Below are 21,110 nucleotides of genomic sequence, written 5' to 3' on the forward strand. Positions count from 1 at the left end.
TTCTGCTAAATTGCATGAGAACCCTGGCACATCAGCCAGAAATTTTGTCCAGCATCTGGATTATATAGTCAACCACAGGAAATCTGACGGAGGGGCAACAGATTTTTCTTCTGTTGTGTAGTCCTGTTGGGATCACTGTCATCTTGGTAGGTGGATTTAGACTAATTTCCCGTTACTTGATCTCTGCTGACATGACCGGGCTTTTGCCTGAGAATCTGTAAACCATGATGATTTTTCTTGGTAATCAAATGACTGCCCATTTCTCCCTATTCACCAGTGATTTGGCTTTGCATTTGGAACAATTTCCTAACAAAGCAACATGTGGACTTTTGGGAATGAAAAAAAAAAAAAATAGCATTGATTTAAATTAACTCTTTGTTTTGCCATATATGAAAAATTTGGATACAGCCACATTCCACATATCAGCTAGAAGGATGCTGAATCTGCAGTAAAACTATCACCGCCAGAGATCCCATCTGTATGCTGGGCAGCAGATCCACCAGCTTTTCTAGGAAATCTGTGGAATCTGGGTCAAGAAGCTGCAAATCAACAAATTGCTCCATTTCTCTAATATTACCCTTGCAGACTCTTTGAATACTTGCAAAGCTGTAGTTTCTAGGATGCAGCTTTCCAGTACAAGGCTGAAGAGCAGCAAGATGATTACTCCTGCTCCCACTCTCCTTTCTTTACTTTTCTTGGTTTTTTTCTTCCAATTTGTTCTAGCATTAAGTCTGAACTTTAAGGATGATATAAAAATTAGAAACTTTAAATGGAATATTTGTGATGCAGAATAGTCAGATGTTTTCTACACCACCGCAGAGCAAGGGTGGTGATGTCAAATGACCTAAAGAAGGGCTTCTGTGTTCAGAGGCTTCTATCTTTGGTTTAATCATTTTAATTGGTCTACTGTGAAATATCACCTCACCCCAAATTTTGCTTCATTGGTAGTTAGTAGTATAATCACAGAATTTAAAATGCCTGAAGACAGGACCGTGATTTTAACAAGCAGTGTCATTTTAGGCCTAAAAGAGATCATAAGAAGAGGTTATAAAATAGTAAATTAAACCACTTTTTGCCGTTCTATTGGTCTCTGCCTTTCGGAACCCTTCACGAATACTGCTGTCAGACTGGCGGCCAGTAAGGGGCGGTGGCCGAGGCCCACGCTGGGCAGGAGCCCTCCTCATCCCCGCGCCTGGCGCTGCCCACCGAGCGGCACCGAGCTCACGCGGGGCCCCGGTTCCTTTCAAAGCCGCCCCCGGAAACGCAACACGAGTTTTCAAGGGAACCCGCAGGCTACGGCTGAGCTCACGGCGAAAATCGGGAGCCGCGGCGAGACGCCTCTCGCATCCCCGCGGTCCCGGGGGGAGGGGGAGAGGAGGGAGGGAGGGAGGGGGCGGTGGCGGGCCCGGGGTTGGTCCCCGGCAGCGCCCCTGGCACTGCTGACGTGGTGCCAAGGACGAGGCTCATTTCGGAGGGGAGACGGGCTGGGCGAGGCTGGCGGGGCTGCAGCAGCCAGCGCCCGCTTCTGCGGCAGCCTTCCTGCCTGCCTCCTGCCTGCCTGGGCCCCGGAAAGGCGGAGGGCAGCGGCCCCGCGGGGGCAGCCCTGAGGGGAGAGGAAGGAGAGGGATGGCCGGAGGCGAGGGGGCGGCGGCCGCACTCCGCCTGCTCGCGGCTCTGTGCCTCTCCGCCGCCGCCTGCCTTCACCCGGGGCGCGGCAGGGACACCGGGGCGGGCTGGACCCTGGAGAAGGTGGGTCCCGTCCGCGGTTCTCGGGCTCTTTTCGCCTCCCCCCTGGGCTGCGGGCGGGGCGGGGGGTAGCCCCTTCCCGGGAGGCGCGGGGTCAGCAGCGGGGCCGCGGCGCGGGCACCCCCGGCACGGCCGCAGCGGATCCCGCCCGCGGCGCCAACAACGTGAGTTCCGGCGGCGGGTCAGCGGCCCGCGAGGCGCGCAGGTGAGGAGGGGTAACATGGCTGCCGCGCCCCCCGCCCACGGCTGCACAGAACGGGGCGGCTCCAGGCGTCGGTCGCGCCGGCGATGCCCGTCACACCGCCGGGGAGCGGGCAGCGGGCGCGGAAGATTTGTCAGGGGCAGCGAGTGAATTTAAGGGCAAACCCAAAGGGGATGAGAGGGATCAGCATCCGAAATGACATTCCATAGAACACTCAGCTGTAGTCCAGTTTGCAGCGGGATGACGGTGATTCGGGGAACAGTGTCTTACTCTGAGAAAACAAATAGCTCTTCCAGCCGTGATGCACATTTAGCCAGGTAAAACCGGTAGGGATGGTGTTGATAGGTACTGGGAAATTGTTTTGAAAGGATATAATCTCTAATATGTCGTAGAGCCATACTATATTGTTTTTAATTCAGAGTGTTGTGTGAACTAGTGAAAAAAGCAGTTTAATGAAACAGTAGTAAGCAGTAACCCCCTGATTTCTCTGTGTTCAACTTAGTGTTGAACTGTGTTTCAACTTAGTGGTTGGTTACGAAACACTGACATAGCTTTCTTTGCGAAGAACTGAATGACACAGAACATGGGAGAACATACAACTGCAAATTGTAGTTAATTTGCAGTTGTAGTCAATTAAAGGGTTCAGGTATTTCCAAATGGAAAATATACTTCTAGGGCCCATCCCCAGGTGAACTCAAAGTTCAGCCAGAATGGACTGAACTCCACTAATCCAGTACACTGTTCTCTTCACTAATAGATCAGAGTCCAGGACAAACTGGCAAAATGAAGCTTCCGTCATACCTTTCCACTCACTTCCCCTTAGTCATTCCTTTTCTCCTTGATTTTATTCACTCCCCATTCAAATAAGTGTTGGGTTGTTGTTTTTTAACAAAGAAACTTTGTCATTCTGTTCTATTCATTGTATCTTACTATATAAGCTTATGTATCGACTACGTATCTGTAACATTATATATATAGTATGCATAATACATCTATATGTACATATATAAGAATATGTGAGGCTAAATCATAGAACCACAGAATGGTTTGGGTTGGAAGGGACCTTAAAGATCACCTAGTTCCAACCCCCCTGCCAGGGGCAGGGACACCTTCCACTAGACCAGGTTGCTCAAAGCTCGGTCCAACCTGGCCTTGAACACTTCCAGGGAGGGGGCAGCCACAGCCTCTCTGGGCAACCTGTTCCAGTGTAGTCAATGTACAAGCGTGTAGCCTCAGTGCTCCTTTTTTCACCCCCCTCGAGCTACACCAATACACTCTTTAGCCCATTCCATTCCAAGTAGTCAATCTACTTGACAAGGATGTAAGTAGTATCATCCAACCGCAGAACCATAGTGTCTGAACGTCTCTGCTCATGCACACACTAACCAAGAACCACTTCCTCTTTCTCATCAAATTCTTGTCCCTTGACAACTTTTGTTCCTTCTGCCTAAAGGGATGTGTCAGCCAGAAGCTGAAAGTCTTACAATGTACAGTCTTCCCCTCCTTCTCTCATTGAGGAGGAGGAATCAGTTCCTAAGCTTAAGAGTTCTTAGAAGCTCACTTCCATTGGCACCGAGCTGAAATGTACCAAAATCAGCAGGTAAGTGTGGGCTACTTGTAGAAGTTGAAGTCTTGCTGTTTTATGCAGCTTAGTACAAAAGGTTTAGCGATAGCCCTGTCATAAACACATTGTTCTGCCTCCCTGCTGTGGCCATGGAGGAAATGGGGATTGACCAAGGCTGTAAGGAATGAGTCACCTACAGATCTCATTCTACTTCTCTTTTATTTCATAACCACTTAAGTAATTCCTTTCACTTCCCAAATTTGAAGATACCTCCATTATTAGAAATGGGAATTTATTCCTCTCTTCTTAAGTGTTTTTGTACATTTGTACTTTAATAATAATAATAATAATAATATTTCTTTGCAAAGTGATTCAATGATCTCAATTACCAGGCATGCTCTACAGTTAGAAGCAAGACAATTCCACATTCTAATTGAGCCCTTCACTTGTTCAACTGAAGGCATATTTTCTGAACTTCCTTAATTAAATTGTCCTCCTATACTCTTCTGAAGTGCATAGCTTTAGCTTTCCTCTCTCATCTTATAGCCTGTGCCTCCTAAACAGAACAGCTCCCTGACATTTTCTCATCTGTGCCTTTTCTACACTGGTGTAAATTCCACTGTATTAAACTTCTAGTCTTTCAAAAGACAGTTTATGCATCTTCTACAATACAATTTCCAAACTTGTATAAATTCTTCTTTATATCAGATGAAATGCAGTTTTTCTTTAATTGTCTAATTTTACTAGCATCAAAAATGTTAACTAAAATTTGGTATCCTTATAAAGTTCAGCTTTAAACACTATGTTAGAATTAGCATTGTAGGATTCGGTGTCTTTGTGTCTCCCCTCTACTTAATTTCACTAGTAAACTGAAGTGGAATTAGAGGAAGGGTCCACACATAGATAAACAGCTAGGAAGAGAGAGAAGGATAGAATTAAATGCTTACAGTGAAGTCTAGAAAATATTTGTGCTTGTGCCCGCTTTGTTCAGCACACACACAAATGAAGTAGAAGAGGAGACAAATAGTGAGGCAAAACATTTTTAAACAATATTCATCAGTCAGGATAATTAAGATAGGTCATTATACAGGACTGCAGAAGATCTCAGGGTCAGTACTCTTTCTGGCCAGGTAATGAGTTTCAGCAGTCATTTCAGACAAATGTGAAATGACAAACATGAGTGAGTGGGAAAGGAGGAGGAATGATTAATTTTTGTTAACATACACAATGATGGAGTTAGAGTAAATACATGGAGTAGAGTAAATACATCTATGAAAATGTCAGTTTGATGCAGCAGGAGCCCAAAAGCAAGTCAGTTGTTAAACAGTTTGAAGAAAGGAGAAGAATAAAATATAAAATACCATTAATCTACACTATAAGCTATGGTGCACTCATGTTCTGGTTTCCCTCCCTTTCCCCATCTGGTAGACAGGGTACACTGAAGGACAGCAAATCCCATCATTCATGTAAGGCAGTTCTGATCAAAGAACAAATAAACAGACCAGGATTTTTCAGTGGGAGAAAGAGAGAAGTAGAGGGAGGACCTTATGAGAGAAATAAGAGATGGATATGATAGGAGCATCCTGTGATAGTGCCTAAAATAGCAATCTATGAAAACAGGAGTGGCTCAGGAAGTTCCTGAGGAGGTAATTGCTCGTGAATGGATAGGTTCAAATCAGGTGCCTAAAAGGGGCATTTGTGATGTCCTTGGGGATCTCAGCTGGCATTCAGCTACCACTCCAGAACAGCACAAGGCTCTTGCACCTCAAAGACATGCATTTGCCAGCCCCACTAGGATGTCTCAAGTATTCTAGGTCACCTGAAATAGCTCTACAGGTCGGTGCTTAGGCAACAAAAGCAGCCACTTGGGAGGTAGCTGCTGTTGTCACAGGAGACACGCTGCCAATTTTGAGGTTAACCCATGTGTCGCAAAGCTGACGTATACCCCAGCTTGCCCCAGATGAGCCACACCGTGCTGTGCAGTCACACCAATACCACCGCTGTGGGCAGGGGCTACAATGACACAGCTTCACTCTTTCTGCAACTGAGCTAGTTCATGCATTTCTTCGCAGTACTGCACCTCATAATGTAGACACAGCATAAAGCTAAATATTATTGCTATTAAAAACAAAGCTTCTGGTGTTTGTCTCAATGGAAACCCCATTTAAAGGTGGCATGGTTGCAGACATGACTGTATGTATGTAGTTAAGACATTAGACAAGAGAGAACCCAATCATGGGTTGAGTTTTTACAGTTAGTTGGTAGGTAAAATTTTCTCCTATGTTTCTAATACTAGAATATTTTGCATGGAAATCAAAGAATCAGAAGCCACAGAACCTAAAGATGTCGATCATTTTTGAGAAAAAAGTTTTTTTTAAAATTACTTTTTGTTGTCAGTAAATCAAAGTAGCACAATATATCACATTTATTGTAATTCTGAAAAAAACTATGGTTAAAAAGGTCTAATAATAGTTATAGCAATCTTTCCTTTTTCTCCCTTCTGCAGTATTTTCTTTTTTCTCCCTTCTGCAGTATTCTCACCAACCAAGAATTTTACATTCTGATGCTATTCAAAAAGTTGCAGCAAACACAGATGTTTCTGAAATGTGGGAGAATGATTTGCGCCCTATCCTGATAGAAAGATACTCAGGGTCACCGGGAAATTATATCGTACGACAGGTAAGGCAACATTTCCTGGAAACCTCTAAGAACATCTATTATTTATATTCTGGTAGCGCCATTAGTGACCACTAAAGGGACAGACACATTCCTTTCATTCGGTAGGATGAACTCTATCATTGTTCAAGTCTAGACTGCATAGAGCCTACATGACACAGCTTACACTTTAGCTGACATCATTTCCCAGGGCTGCATAGCATGATGAAAAAAAAAAAAAAATCTGTTTTTAAATTTGTGTTTAAAATTAAAAAGCTTGCCTCAGGTTTGGCACCCAAAGTACAACACAACTCTTGTCCTTTCCCTCACATGAGCAGTTTCTGGTCACTGGTTCAAACCTCCTGGGACCATACACAGGGATGAAATAAATGACACCCCCCCGGCCTTTTTCTGGAGAGGTCCTGTGCTGTTACACTCCCCTGTAGTGTTCTTTCAGATGAGTGTATCAACACAAAAAGGGATCAGAGGGGCCTGAACGGGCAGGCAGAAGAAATGGTCAACATGATGAAGTGCAGCACTGGTCCCACTACCACGCTAGCCCAGGCACAGCAGTGTGTTAATGCTGGGCTAGTGTATTCCCACTGCACCCAGCCCCAAGCCAGTAAAAGCTCCAGCGCATTGTATTTGAGCCACAAGGAGTTACCACGTGACTGGGTCACTGCCCCATCCACACCTCTGCTCTGCATTCATGGTGTGGGCATCTTCAGGACTGTGTGCCATGCTAGCTCTGGATTACATTAGCCAAGCGGGAGACTAAACCAGGGGTACAGCTGAGTTTACTAGAAAACATTCATAACATCCCACTAGCCTTTATCTACCCTTTAGGCAATGACTCAACAGCTCCAAGATAGCCCTAACTACAGTAAGTTTGTTGGCCACTCTGCAAGTGGTAGACTGGAAAATGCAGCTTTTCTATGCTTTGTGTGTGTGTGCGTGCATGCACACACATGTGTCTGTAGATTTAGTTTTGTGGTTTCTTCAGTGATACCCTGGAAGACAGCCAAATGAAAGGGGAAAAAGTAAGAAAAACAAAAAAACCAGCTGAGCCTAGGCTAGAAAACCATAAATCATGTTCAAAATAGGATCATCCTGTTACAAGGTAACAGCATGTACTAACGTAGACCCCCACAAAGGAAAAAAAGAAGAATCCTCCATTGTCAAAGCACAATGGAGTGTGAAATGTATGACATTTCTTTGTTAAGACACAGAAAAAGCATCAAACTCCTTTAAGGGAGAAGGCTAGTGCCAGTCACGGCTAATGCACACTGGAAACTCCATCCAGGCTTATATATTCCCCTTAATCCATAACAGACGTCCTTTGCTCTGCCTACAGATAGCGGATAGACCATACAATGCCGTAAAAGCTTTCAGAGGGTGACCACAAACAAAAATGGAAGTTTGTTCTAGCACTAAAATTTATGGCAATATTCCCACTGACTTCACCAAGAGCAGGACAAGTCTTCAAAGTCTATTTTCTTTTTTCCCCTTAGAGGCTTTTCCTAATGTTTATTTAAAGAGAGAGGAATCTGCCTTGAAGAAGCACTCTAGGGACCCATAAAAATAAGTTGCTCAACAGAGATGGCCCTCTAATAAGAGTTAGCCAGAACTCTGTACTAAGTATAACTGGGGTTGTTAGAGGTATTCTCTTTAGGTAGGAGGATACCTAAAATGAATGATCTCTTTTATGGAATCACTGTCTTACTTTTTATCTTTATGTGAGCTACACTTACAGGATTTAATTTTTAAAACATTGTTCTGAAATGTTTCATTCTTTATAGGAATCAGTCTGTCTCTTATAGCCTTACAAACAACTTATGTCACTTGAAAGGCAGATTTCTCATAGAAGCTAAGAAAACTAAAACCAACCCCAAACAAACAAACAAAAAACCACACCAGCATTTTTTTTATACTGCCATGGCATCTATGTGTGGTAATTGTCAAAATAGCCACACCAAGTCCTCTGCAGCCAGTCCTGACATTTAATTTACAGGCACAACTAAGTTTAGATTTGAAGAGGTAAAGGTTAAATCTGTCCTGGTTACACCTGAAAAAACACCGGCCTGGAAACTTCAGAGATCAAGATCTTAATATGTCATATTAATGGGCAATCATTCAAAGCACCTTCAGACTCCAAAGACAAGAGACAAAAGTGAGAAATGAAAAGCAAATGAGCCAGTCAAAGGCTAAGGTAGCAAAGATGTTGCTTATCTTATATAGTGACATTACATTTTTTGCTATAAAATTTATCTCTTAAAATTGCCATGAACTTACAGAAATAAGCTTAAGTGCCACTATTAGTTAGCTAATGACGATTTGTCTGCAACACCTTTCTGAAGCAAGCAACATTAATCTGAGTTGGTGGTTTTTTTTTTAATTGCAGCATATCAAGCACCGTCTTCAAAGATTACAGGCTGGTTGGGAAATTGAAGAAGATACATTTCAGAGATACACACCATATGGATATCAAACATTTTCAAATATTATCAGCACTCTCAACCCCTCTGCAAAACGCCATCTAGTACTTGCTTGCCACTATGACTCAAAATTCTTTGGACAACAATGGCAGGAGAGAGTGTTTATAGGAGCAACCGATTCAGCCGTGCCTTGTGCTATGATACTGGAGCTGGCACGTGCCCTGGATAACAAGCTGCAGTTAATCAAGGTAGTTTGCTTGTTTAGTTTTCATCTGGTTTTGCAACAGCAATAGGCTTTAAGGCACTTCCATGTTCTCTCCCATAGCCTGTGTGCCTGATTCTCTGATTGCTGTGCCTGTAGTGAAACTCCCACTGACTTCAAGAAGAACAGAGATCTGTATCTACTACTTTCGGGTACATAATCACATTAAAACTTCTTATGCAAAGGGTGGCTATCAAAAAATAATCCAATAAATATACACTATATAAAAATAACCATTTATACATGAATAATACATACGTTATCGACTCGGTGAGATATAATCCTACTCTCTATCAAAAAGGCACAGAACCCTACTCAGAAGTTCTGATCGTATCCAGTAACATTTAGGATCATTGGCAAAGTTTTGTTGCTTTTTGAATCTTACGTTTTTAAAATCTCTCACTTGTATTCTGTTTTGGGAGACAGATGAACTAATTGCTGTGCAGGAAAGTTATGCTCACGTCCCTCCATCCCATAACGATTTCAAGCTTCTTGTTTTCCTTTATCAATTTGAATAGTTTATTTATGAAACAAGTGATGGCTGAGTACAGGAGAACAGTCAAGTAATAGTATATTATCAGTTTGTGTCACCTATGCTGCTTCAAAGTGCTGCCATTGCTAGGCACAAAAATCTTGATGCTACAAACTCTGAAAGTTTGTAAGATTACAAGATCATAGGATTACAGATTCATGAGTGCCATCTACTGGTGCAGTATTTACAGGAGAATACTCATACACTAACAGCTTTCACAGGAAAAGGTCTCTCAAATGTTTTACAAAGTGGCGGGAATACACTCAGTTTAGGCATTAAGATTACTTGTCAGCAGTTTTTCCAGAAACTGATTTAGTGCCTTCTGACATTAGAATATTTAAGAATTAGAAGATTAATAATACGCCAATGTTTTTAATCACAAAACAAAGCACTCCTGCAATACATATGCTTTGATTGAGAAGCTTCATTTAGAATAAATTTGCCTGATGGTTAATTTATAAAACAACCTGCAGACCGACTTAAAGACTGGAATTTTTCACAAGCAATACATCATTTTTTGATTAAATTGTTTTATCATGTAAGATGACAGCATTTGACAAAAGACAATCTAATTACTTTGCACAGGCTACCATTTGTACAGTCTGTTAACAAAATATACTTTGGGATCCATCTGCTTAATACATTAGCTATGCTCGTAGTAGCATAACACACTTTGTTATGTTTTCGGCCAAATCTATTTATACTTTGACTTGAAGCTGTGATTTTTACCTTGATGTTTTTCTAGTTATATAGAGTAAGTTTAAAATTAAAGGGCAAAGACATCTCTCTCTGCTATTCCGTCCTGAGAACATGTTATACAGTAATAATAGTACAAATGCTACTTTCTAAAATTCAAATGGCATTAATGCAGTTTCCTCCAGAATGTAATGGAAAATGACTGCTATCAAAAGAGCTCTGTCCTGTGCAAAGGACAAAGGCCAGCAGAGCATTACCATTAGAGAAATCCATATATCACTGTGAGCATAATCAATATCATCTTGCCCGCATGAGCAACATTTTATAGAAGTTTTCCACTACTGTTTATATTGGATCAGCTCCAGCTAGTTGGGAGTTGTAGCCCATACAGGACATGACTGTTGCCAGTGACCCCACCTTTTTAACCACATCATGCAACTTCACTTGAAATAGCATTTATTCATAGAGGGGTTAAAATATTTATAGCAACTGCCAAGAGTACAGTTCCAAAACTGTTCATATAGTGAAACTGAACCTGGTTTAGCCATGTTGTAGTTTATTAGGAAATGCTGCCAGTCCAAACAAGGCTTCAGTTAGTAAACAGAGAGAGAAAAAAGGCTCCTTCTACATGGGGAAGAAATTTCACACAGATGTCACCTTTGTGACCTTAAATACATTAATCATATATATTCTCAGTTTTTACTACTGGTATATTTTTGGTTGTTGAAAGGGAAGGGTGTATCTACTCTACTCTCCGTGCTTCGGTTTTAGGGTAAAATTGCCTCGGTGGTTGCAAGTCCCCCTGAAAGAAAAGAAATGGTCATTCTTCTCATGACTGACTGCTCGTTGTACCTCAAAGAACCATCAACTTTACAAATACATAATTCACCTCCACTGATGCACAACTGTAGCAGAGATATTAGTCCTTTGTGGTGCTATCAAGTTATAATATTAACACTCACATCAGGTGTTGTTGCTGACCTGTCTCCTCATTATTTGGAGATGATGTTTCTGCTACCCGTTTTGCAGATCTCAACAGACTCAGCTCATGCCCACTAAAGTCAGAAATGAAACTTCTAACTAGAAGCAAAATGATACGAGACTGGAGAATGTGTCACTGTACTAGATAAATAATAATGACTGATCACTACCACTATTACACCGTAACATATGTGTAACAGCCAGAGGAAGGTTTGCATAGGGTACCTTGGAAACAGACCCCTACTGATGTTGCTTATTTGACTACAGTATTTGTCCTTTATTTAATGTTCTGGCCAGAATCAGTTATGTTACTTTTAACTTCCTCCAACAGACCAGCTCAACATCAAGACCAGACCTTTCACTTCAGCTCATTTTTTTTGATGGCGAAGAAGCCTTTGTCCGGTGGTCCCCTTCCGATTCCCTCTATGGATCTCAACACTTAGCTCAAAAAATGGTATCTACCCCACATCCACCTGGTTCAACAACCACAAATCAGCTGCAGGGCATAGTAAGTGGCTTTCACCTCCCTCATGAATAATAGTAAATTGCATTTTTAAAATATTTAATTAGTAATTCCCAAGAAACCATGAACCCCACCAAAGTTAAAGGAAGAAGCAGGCTTATGGAAATTTTATGACGTGATGAAATAGTTTGTTGGCAAGAGCTTCTCAGGTAAACCTGCTTAGACTTTCTCCGTGCAAGTATGAGGAAGAGTCATAGAAAAATCAAAATACACAAATTTATTAGAAGATAAACTAGGATACCCACCTTCTTCAAGAGAGATAATTCAAAGTGATTAGGAAAGAGCACAGATATAGTATCAGTCTATGAACAAACCTCCCCTAGCTCAGCATTAAGCTACAGCAAGCTGTTTCCCTTTGATTCCTACTAACATTCTGGTTGTCTGCTCCCTTCTTCCTACTGCCTTCTAGTTTCCCTACTCACTGCTGAGACACTTTTCTTCTGTCACTGTATCTTGTGACTCATAAAATGTCTTTCCCTTGACAGACTTTGTTGTTCTCTGGGGAAGAAGCAATTTCCTCTTCTTTCTCCCCACCTACCACAGTTTTTCTTTTAAAGGGGTATAAGACACAAACTGCAACCAAAGCGATGCAGTCTGCTTCAGCTTGAGGAACAGAGAAACAGCCTACCTTTTTCCTCCTTGGAAAGACAGCAAAATGCAGCAGATTGGAATCGGGTTCTGCTAATGAGTTCTTCTCAGGCACCATGGTAGAAAAGCCAGATCTTTGGCCAGAGCTAGTCATGACCTATACAGGAACCAAGAGGTTTCATTGCTGCTGCTGGTGTTGTAGTAATGTAAATAATTCTGTATTAAAGTCTCTTTCTTCTGCAGGACCTGCTTGTACTACTGGATTTAATTGGTGCACCAAACCCAGTCTTTCCCAATTATTTTCCTAACACTATTCGATGGTTTGAGAGGCTTCAGGCAATTGGTAAGGAGATGGGTATGGGTTTTTGATTAATTTCAAAATTTAGTGTGTAGTTTCTGAATGTATTAAGTCCTGTGAATCAGATTTTTAGATTACTTTTCTGTTTTACAGTAATAATATTTAATATTTTAAATGTTAAATTTGGTGTATCTTAAACCTATACAAAGATTTTAACATTTAATTAATAAAATAACTGAGGAAGATTCCTAGACACTTGGAAGCCATGAAACAGATTCTATTACTGATTGTCACTCTGCAGCTCTTGGGAGCTGCTTCGCTTCTGTGTTTTAGTTCTCACTTCTGTAAAATGACAGTAATAGCACTGCTCTTGACGTCTCCTAAGTACTAAACAAATACAAAAGACAGTCACCAACTCCTTTTTCCTCTTGGATGGAAAAAGCTTCCATATGAGAGGAAGAATAATTCAAATGTGCTAACATGCCTTATATTGTCCAGAAGTTGGAATAATCACTTTCATTGTGAATTACAGAGCAAGAGCTACACAACATGAATCTGCTGAAGAATCACCTTGTTGAAAGGCAGTATTTCCAGACTACTTTACATCGAGGCTTGGTTGAAGATGACCACGTTCCATTTTTATTAAGAGGTACCAGAAGATCTTATAAAGTGTGTATATATATATATATACACATAAAGTATAAATTCAGTAACAAATGCATCATTTAATGAATGAGCAAGTGCATGTAATCCTGTTTCAAGCTTCTTTGCCCGAACCTAAGGCTTCCAAATCCAACTTTACACGGGCCAAGAATCACACCTTTGAAAAAAATACCCAAACAAAAGCAGTGATAAAACATACCCATCATTATTTTGCACGAGCACAGCTCCAGTGGCACAGAGATAATGAAAGTTTCTGCCACCAGTAGCGTCCTACAAAGATAAGCAACTCTGATCCAGTGGGATGTCACCACGTACGTGCTAACCAGCTAGCTGCTAGTTCTAGGAGCAGTGAAACGCTCAAGGGTTGTATCTTCAAAGACTACAAAAATCTCTAAAGATCTGTTATCAAAGTTATAGTAATGCTCACTATTACTGTTGTTTAAATTTGAAGGCACTGACTCCTGCAAAAACTCATACTCAAATTAGACATCCTCATTCCCTAAAGAGAATGGAGATTTCATGGCTGTCAGTTTGAGGGGTGGGAAAGGTACATAGAGCAGCCAGCAGAAATAGCAAAGGACACAATATGCCTGAAATCCCTCCTGGAATTAGGCACATACCTACAACTGGGATTCCCTACCCAAGCATTTCTCCTGGCAGACACCTACGCCATAGCGTCTGACTTTGTGTTCATTCTTCTCCTTTGGGACACGATCAAAGAAAGAGAACGCAGTTGTACTACTGCTGCCACCTTGTCGAGCTACAGGTCAGCGATTAAAGCACTTGTCCAAGTTCAAGATGTGGATTTGATGTCCTTCTCGGTTCAAGAGCTCAGCAGAGCACCTTCAGAACTAAGGTGGCCCAAAGAAGGGTAGTAGATACAGTAAACTCTTCTGATTGAAGTTTTCCACTGTACAGCAAGGACTATAAGAGTCACATTGCTAGAGAAGGGTTAACCAAAAAGGAATGTAACATTAGTTCAATGAAGAGAGTATCTACCTAGGAAAGGAGGGAGGTACCTTCACATCCAGCCCCTAATTTTACCATTGCTTATGCTCTTGTTACTTACCGAGGAATGTAAAATGCGCACACAGCTCTGGAAGCAGGTACAAGAGCAGCTGCACCTCTCCACTTCTAAGTGAGTGCTCTCTTCACTGAGCTATAGTTACTGTCTCCTGCTCAATGGCTTTTCAACGCTGTGCATCTTTCATTTTTCACACCAAGGCAGGGCCCAGGCCCAACCAACAGAGTCATCATATGCACGTCCAGGGATATCAAAAATCCTACAGGGGTTTTTGATAAAAGTTGATAAGGAAAAAACAATGACTACACCTCAAAACCTTTTCTAATAAGTTGATTAACAGCTAGTGAAGAAAACTGATTCCTTAGTGGTATGAAGCTGAAAAATGAGAGGGGAAAAGCAGTAAAACAGGAAAGAGGCTGGAGAGAAACAATGCTTCCCCCAAAAAGCGATCAGGAAGCAGAGGACTGATTTAACTCCTTTTTTACCTAAAAGTTGCAGTATGTATGGGTGGCTTGAGATATATATATATATGGGGATACAGATTCTTTTCAAGTGGAAGTTCTTTTATCTGAGAATAATAGTGGTTCTATTTTACAGACTAAAAATACACACACCCTATTTTACCATTTATGGAGAGGACTAAAAAATGGTGGAAAAAGTGCTCAGACTTAACACTGTCACAAGAACATGGTTATCAGTTTTCACTTTGTGGAGCTGCAATGGTTTCTCCACCCTTCTGTAGCTCCTAAACACTGTATCAACAACTACAATGCAAAGGATCTCAAAAAAAAAGCGGGTATCAGAGTAAAACTACTAACTACAGCTGCCTTTAAAAAAAAAAAAAAAAAAAAAGGAAAAGTACTCAAAGGAAAGGAAGGTGTCAATTTTAGGAAACACAATGAAATGGATGGGCTGCAGTCACAGGCTTCAAAAAAAGCGAAGGTAAAAGGAAGCTGCAGCGACACACACTCCTCTATGAAGTAGACTTATTGTATAGTTACCTGACTCTGTTGCAAAATTGCAACATATCAATTGGCTTAACAGAACTTCTCCAATATTTCTTCTCCAAATTTCACTTTCGTCCTTATAGGGGTTCCAGTCCTACATCTGATCCCATCCCCTTTTCCTGCAGTATGGCATACCATGGAGGACACAGAAGAAAACCTTGACAAAACCACTATCGACAACCTCAGCAAAATCCTGCAAGTGTTTGTACTGGAATATCTAAACCTGTGATAGACAAAATGGCAACAAATCGTACTCCATTCTAAATACTGTTTGCCTACCTTCACATTTGCTATTTAATTGCATAGGAGAGCACTAAAGCAAGCAAAATACGATAGCTCTTGCTAGACTGACTACTGATTCAGCTGTTCCTGGCCCAATGTTCCATGTAGCCAAATAAGAGAGCATTAAATAAGAATTAGTTTCAGCCTGGAAAGAGTTTCATCTTTCCATGTCTTACCTCTGAATAAAAAAACCCCAGAATTCTTCCAGATTGTTATCACTGGTTTATGTCACATATTAAGATCCCAGGAGGGAGTGCCTTCCAACATAAGTGTTAGCTACGGTTTTTACAAGGTATGACCAACTTTTGCAGTGTTCAGCAATGGACATTTATACCACATTATGGAGAGAGGCAAAAATCACACTAAAACAAACTTCCACTTTGGGTTGAGCTAAACCACCTCATCCTGAAATGAACTGCTAGAACTCCTGACACACAGAAGGGCTTTTTAATCCTTTGCTCCCTCTCCTCCTTTCCGTACAAGGAGGGCTGCAAGGACTCTTGTCCCCAGACAGCAGGACACCAGGAAGCAAGGGAAATAACTCAAATTCAATTTTCTCCCTGTTGTTTGTTGGATACTTTTTGATGGAGAAGGGTGGTGGGGAGTGATGTTAAGAGGAAGGTATGTGGCGGTTTCCATCATGGTTTGAGTGCAACGTGGGAGACAGAAGAGTAAGTCGTGTGGGGGAGCAATGTCCCAGCACATACCATTCATTCATGTGAGAATCATTCACAGTTTGGCCCAAAATAAAAAAAAGATACCTGCTGATTACATCAGAAGTAATCATACTAGGAGTGATCACTTTAGAAACCATAGTTTTATATAATTTTAATGGTAAAGTGCTATCTATCAAGAGTAAAATAAGTATCAGAGTCAGAAGCAAGAAGACAGTTTAAGCACCAAAAAGTAAAGACAAGCCATAGCCTATATCACAAAAAGATACCAGTTTAACAACCCTGTGTTTTTACATTCCTTACCGGAAATATTCAATAAATTTAGTATAATACTCTGGCAAAAATCTAGCCTGGAATGAAATCAATAGGAGAAGCCAGAACAGTATTGAAAAGCTACCTACAGAATTATGGTTTCTACTGGTGAGAAAAAGAAGAGCATTTGAAAAAAAAAAAAATCAAGCTGGTAGATGAACTGGGAAAAAACAAGTCAGTATTTTACTGCTCCAAACCTCTTCCATTAGAAAGTTCTATCCTGGGCAAAGAGATTTAAAAAGGAAATAAGCTGTGGAGTTGTAGGCACGTCAGATCTGGCCTGTATTTTACCATTTTCCTGAAGCAAACATTTCTGAACCTAAGACAGTATTTACATACGTATCTTAAAGTCACAATAGAAATATTTACAGCAATGCAAATTTGTAAAATTTTACTATTACAGGACATCCTGAAAATGAAATTCAATCTAGTTTTGTTGCTCAAGATGAAATGAAAGCATTTTATGTTTTCCCATCACTTTAACATTTGTAAGAAATTTTTCTATTTTGCATGCAACTTCTGAAATGGAATACAATGAAAATTCTAAAAACTGGACAGGTGTTTATTTTCAGATATTACTGCACATCTGTGTAATTACATCAAAACTATTTGAACTCTATCATATTCTCCTCTAGTTCAGCCCATCAGAAAACATTCTAAACAACTAAATTAAATCTTCTGAAGTTTGAATACTCTGAGCAGTGTAAGGCACCTACTGCACCCTTCTAAGTGGTGAAAAAAGGTAACAAAATGGCTATATACAAAAATATTAAACTTGAGTTTGTGTGGCTAATTTGTTTTTACAGGTGAACTCTTGTCATACTTCATTCTTTGCAGGGTCTTTAAAAAATGCAGCATGCATTTGCAGTGTGCACTGCTACTCTGCTTCTTCAAGAATTTGAAAGTTAACTTAAAATAGGCTTCATTATGAAATGTGGGATCAGCAGGTTGTTATAACTGGGAAAAGCCTATTTTTTTAAAATCTGTATTAGTTAGTTGAAACCATAATTTAACCATGTAGTACACCAAATCTCTGGCATATCAATTTTGTCACCAACTTCTCACTGCCTGAGCATGCAGTTCTCTTGAGTTATGTTTACTCAGCTCAAAGAAATGAGATGTACATTGGTGTAGTATGATTCAGTGGTTCTCAAAACATGAAGAAAACATGAAGAGGCTTGCTTTTTTTCTTTTCCTTTGGGTTTTGGGGTCAGGTTTTTTTGGTACAGGAAAAGAGGGCCATCTCTTAGCTGGATGTGAGCCCTGGAAAGGGTTTACTTAAAGAGGGGAGGGATCATCATCTTAGCAATTTATATGATCTGTCATTCACTGGAAAAAATAACTGCTGGAAGCAAAACTTACATCAACCCAGTAACCACGTGAATCCAAGAATCTAAGCCCCCAAAAGCACAAGAACCTGAAGCAGTCAGTAAAGCAAAGACATGGTGCAAGGTGGCTTCTCACTGCTACTAAGGCAGAGGAGAACAAGGATGTTAGTAGAAAGTCTAGCCATTTGATAAACACCCAGAAAACAAAAAATACAAGTGAAAAGACCAGGACTGGCGTCTCTTCTACTCTCAGTTTCAATGCTGAATATCACTAAGTATCCAGATCCATAGGATCTGGACATTCACAGTACAATCACTTCACAATTCAGAGACAGGCTTTGTGTTGAAGAACCTATCCCCAGACAGTTTCTCTGTCCCTGTTGGATGGTGGCAGCAGGGGACAGAAATCAACTGAGGGACTTCAACTAACCTAATAATTACACGTATCAGCAGAATTGCTGCACAGGTTCTTTCCCTGAATAGGATTTGTCACATCTCAGTCAAGGGGGGGGAAAAAAAAATTAAAGTCATCAATCTACCACCCACAAGAGGCCAGCTTGTCTTCCCAACGGTGTATGTGGTTATTACCTGGGTGAAGGGAATGCAGAACAGAATGAACTCAAGAGCCATTACTCAACAGGTAAAGCTGCAAAAATATCCCATATTACCTTAGTTATTTGTATTGTAGTAGATGCTCTAGCTCCTTTTGTATCAGGATAATGCAGTTTTTCACAAGAATCTTAAGCCTAAGTTAATGGTACATGCCCTCAAATTCTGTAAAGCTTGAAGCATTTACCTACAAGTGAAGTGATCCTATGCAATCACAGTTGGAGTAAGTTAAGGGAGTAACAATGTCAAATCCTCTGGCAGACAGAAATGAGAGCAAGTACCAACCCTCTTTTTTCTCTAGCTGGGGCAGCATTCCTATCACTAGGAATGAAGACGATATAAATTAGCATTCTTATTCACCACATTTCAAATAAACATTTAGACCACCTAACAGTAAAATACAATTAGAAAAGACAAAATGCAATAAAAATGCTTTCTGTAGAATTATTACAAGGACCCAGTCTACACTGGTAGCAGACCCAGCAAAACAGTTCTGAAGTTTCACACATCTGCTCATTGAGACTGAAGTATCACCCGAGAGCATCACTTAAACAATCAATATATATAAAAAGATAACTACAAAATCTTGTACACAAATTACCACTTTTTCCTTGTCATTTAAGGATGACACTGATTTTATTTTCCTCGTATAAAAGGAGACATTTTACTCTGTGCTGATTTAACAAATATTCTTAATATATTCATAACAATAAAGCAGCTAAAAAGCTGTTCTAATCTCTAAAAGAATCTTTATCATCTGCACATATGATATATATTGTAAACAATCACTCCAAAAAATAATTCTGTTAAAGTGATTATATTGCACTCAGAATTCTGGGATTCTCATTCTCCCTTCTCATTTTAAATCAAAGATCAGCTTCATTTTTCGATAAAATGGAGCTTTAATTTTCTACTAAAAACAAATAGGCATGCAATCAATATAATACAATGTATTTAAAATGTCAGAAAAAGGGCAAGTGTTTGGTTATGAAACTCGAGTAAGGAACAATTCTCATATAGGCCACATGAGAGTAGTATATTGTAAACATTCTGCTGGCTCTAAGGTTTGCAGATGCTGTAGAGTGCAGTCTAGTTCAGCACCCAAGAGGTACAGAGAATCTGTTCAAGTGTTCTGTACTTCAGTGAATTTCCACGCAGCAATGGCACGTGTGATAGACTACACATAAAGACAGAGTAATGAAAAAAAGGTGATTACTGAGCTAATACTGACCTCATAGAAACACAGCCAATCGTTCTAAGTTCATTGGAATCTTTAAAGGCAAGTTTTCCAGGTCATTACATTTTCTAACACAGCAATGAAACTGCTACTCTTGCTGCAAATGAAGTACAGAACTAGATTCCCTACTTGTAGCTTACATGGACTGTATACCAGTGGCAGTCTGGACACTACCCTCAGCCTAAAACATCCCTGCAAGAAACCATCAGGCAGAATGTCACCTTGCTTTGTTTGGAAGAGTGACACCCTCCTCCATGCATTGCAGCGAGAAACACAGGTAGTAGCGGGGCGGGGGGGGGGGAAGAGGAAAGCAATGTCCTTATGCAGAAAAGAAATCCTCAGCCAGTGTGAAGAGGCCACAGATCTTTAAAATTCATATGAAGGCCGTTTTCTCAACTCAGTTCTACAAGAGAAAGATTTCACTATCAAACCCATTACTCTTCAGGTAACGTATCATCTTTGGAGTCCCTGAGATACTACAGCTCCACATAACCACCTTGGACAAATGGAAACAGTATACAGATTAACAAGGTGGACGCCAATATATAGCACCCTGAGTTGCAAGTGAAACAACAGGAATGGGCAACCCATTCCTCAACAGCCACGAGATGCAGAAGAAAGTGCAGAGAAGGTATTGGCTAGGGAATGATAAGATACATACTGCACAGGAGAACAGGAAAAAAAAAGTCTCTCTAAAAGGCCTTTTGCTGTTATCAGAGCAGTGAAGAAAAACACAGCAGTCAGAGGGAAGAGCTCTCTGAGAAAGGCCCTGAAGAAATACGGCCTTCTAGATGTACAATAGAACGATAATGCAAAAGCAGAGAGTTAGGCAGTCTTGTTCCAAGCATGCCCCAAAGGCTGAGCACTCTAGCAATGACTAAGAACTGTCAGCAATCACTGACCTGTGCTCTGGATATAAACCAGGAATATAAATAGATACTTTTTCCCCTGAAACTACAGAAAAAAATACAAAGAGGAAAAATACAAAGTCACAATCGAATCAGAGAATACTTTCCATAGTCAAAAATGAAATACTGGCTTCAGAAACAATACAGCCATCTGCTCTGTATCTTAAATAGGGTTAATCATAAAAAAGAGGTGCTTGTAAAATCTTAAGTTTGAAATATTTTATTTCCCAGTATATTGCTAAATAATTTTGCAGTTCAACCAAAAAGGAAGATGAATATGGAATACTTACAACTAGAAAATGGTTGCTGAACCATCTGAATTTCTATAAAAGCATCAATAAAAATGTAAAAACACATTCTCACAAAATTAATTAGAATCTGAAATGCCAGATTGTCTTCACAATGGCCACAACATGAATATTGATGGATTTTTGCAACCAAAAACTAATTGTGACTTTGCCAAAAGATAGCTTAATACAGCAATCAAAACATCTCTAAAAACTGGGACTTTTATTTCTGCAATTTCCTATTCTCAGCTATTCAGCATTCAGTAAGCAATTCTCGTTAGAAAAAAAATGCTACCT

The 21,110-nt window shown here is 40.5% G+C and overlaps 1 protein-coding gene and 1 long non-coding RNA gene across 3 annotated transcripts; one reads left to right on the top strand and one right to left on the bottom strand.

Annotated features, from left to right (window-relative positions):
* Positions 1–1,434: 1,434 nt before the first annotated feature.
* QPCT (glutaminyl-peptide cyclotransferase) lies at positions 1,435–16,994 on the top strand. Of its 2 annotated transcripts, none has more exons than XM_074818311.1 (7): positions 1,435–1,749; positions 6,045–6,191; positions 8,569–8,850; positions 11,405–11,581; positions 12,428–12,527; positions 13,015–13,131; positions 15,260–16,994. In XM_074818311.1, the coding sequence occupies exons 1-7, from the start codon at positions 1,627–1,629 to the stop codon at positions 15,403–15,405; spliced, it is 1,092 nt and encodes a 363-aa protein (XP_074674412.1). In that variant the 5' UTR covers positions 1,435–1,626; the 3' UTR covers positions 15,406–16,994. The 2 variants fall into 2 exon arrangements, with proteins under 2 accessions (XP_074674412.1, XP_074674413.1); XM_074818312.1 differs by lacking the exon at positions 1,435–1,749 and adding an exon at positions 3,496–3,548.
* On the bottom strand, positions 11,589–15,290 carry LOC141920847 (uncharacterized). The gene is made up of 3 exons (XR_012622470.1): positions 15,171–15,290; positions 14,215–14,428; positions 11,589–12,341 (listed from the first exon to the last, which is right to left on the bottom strand). It is a non-coding gene; the product is annotated as an uncharacterized LOC141920847 (long non-coding RNA).
* Positions 16,995–21,110: the final 4,116 nt, after the last annotated feature.

Source organism: Strix aluco, chromosome 3 (genome assembly GCF_031877795.1).
Source record: "Strix aluco isolate bStrAlu1 chromosome 3, bStrAlu1.hap1, whole genome shotgun sequence".
Classification (NCBI taxonomy): Eukaryota; Metazoa; Chordata; class Aves; order Strigiformes; family Strigidae; genus Strix; species Strix aluco.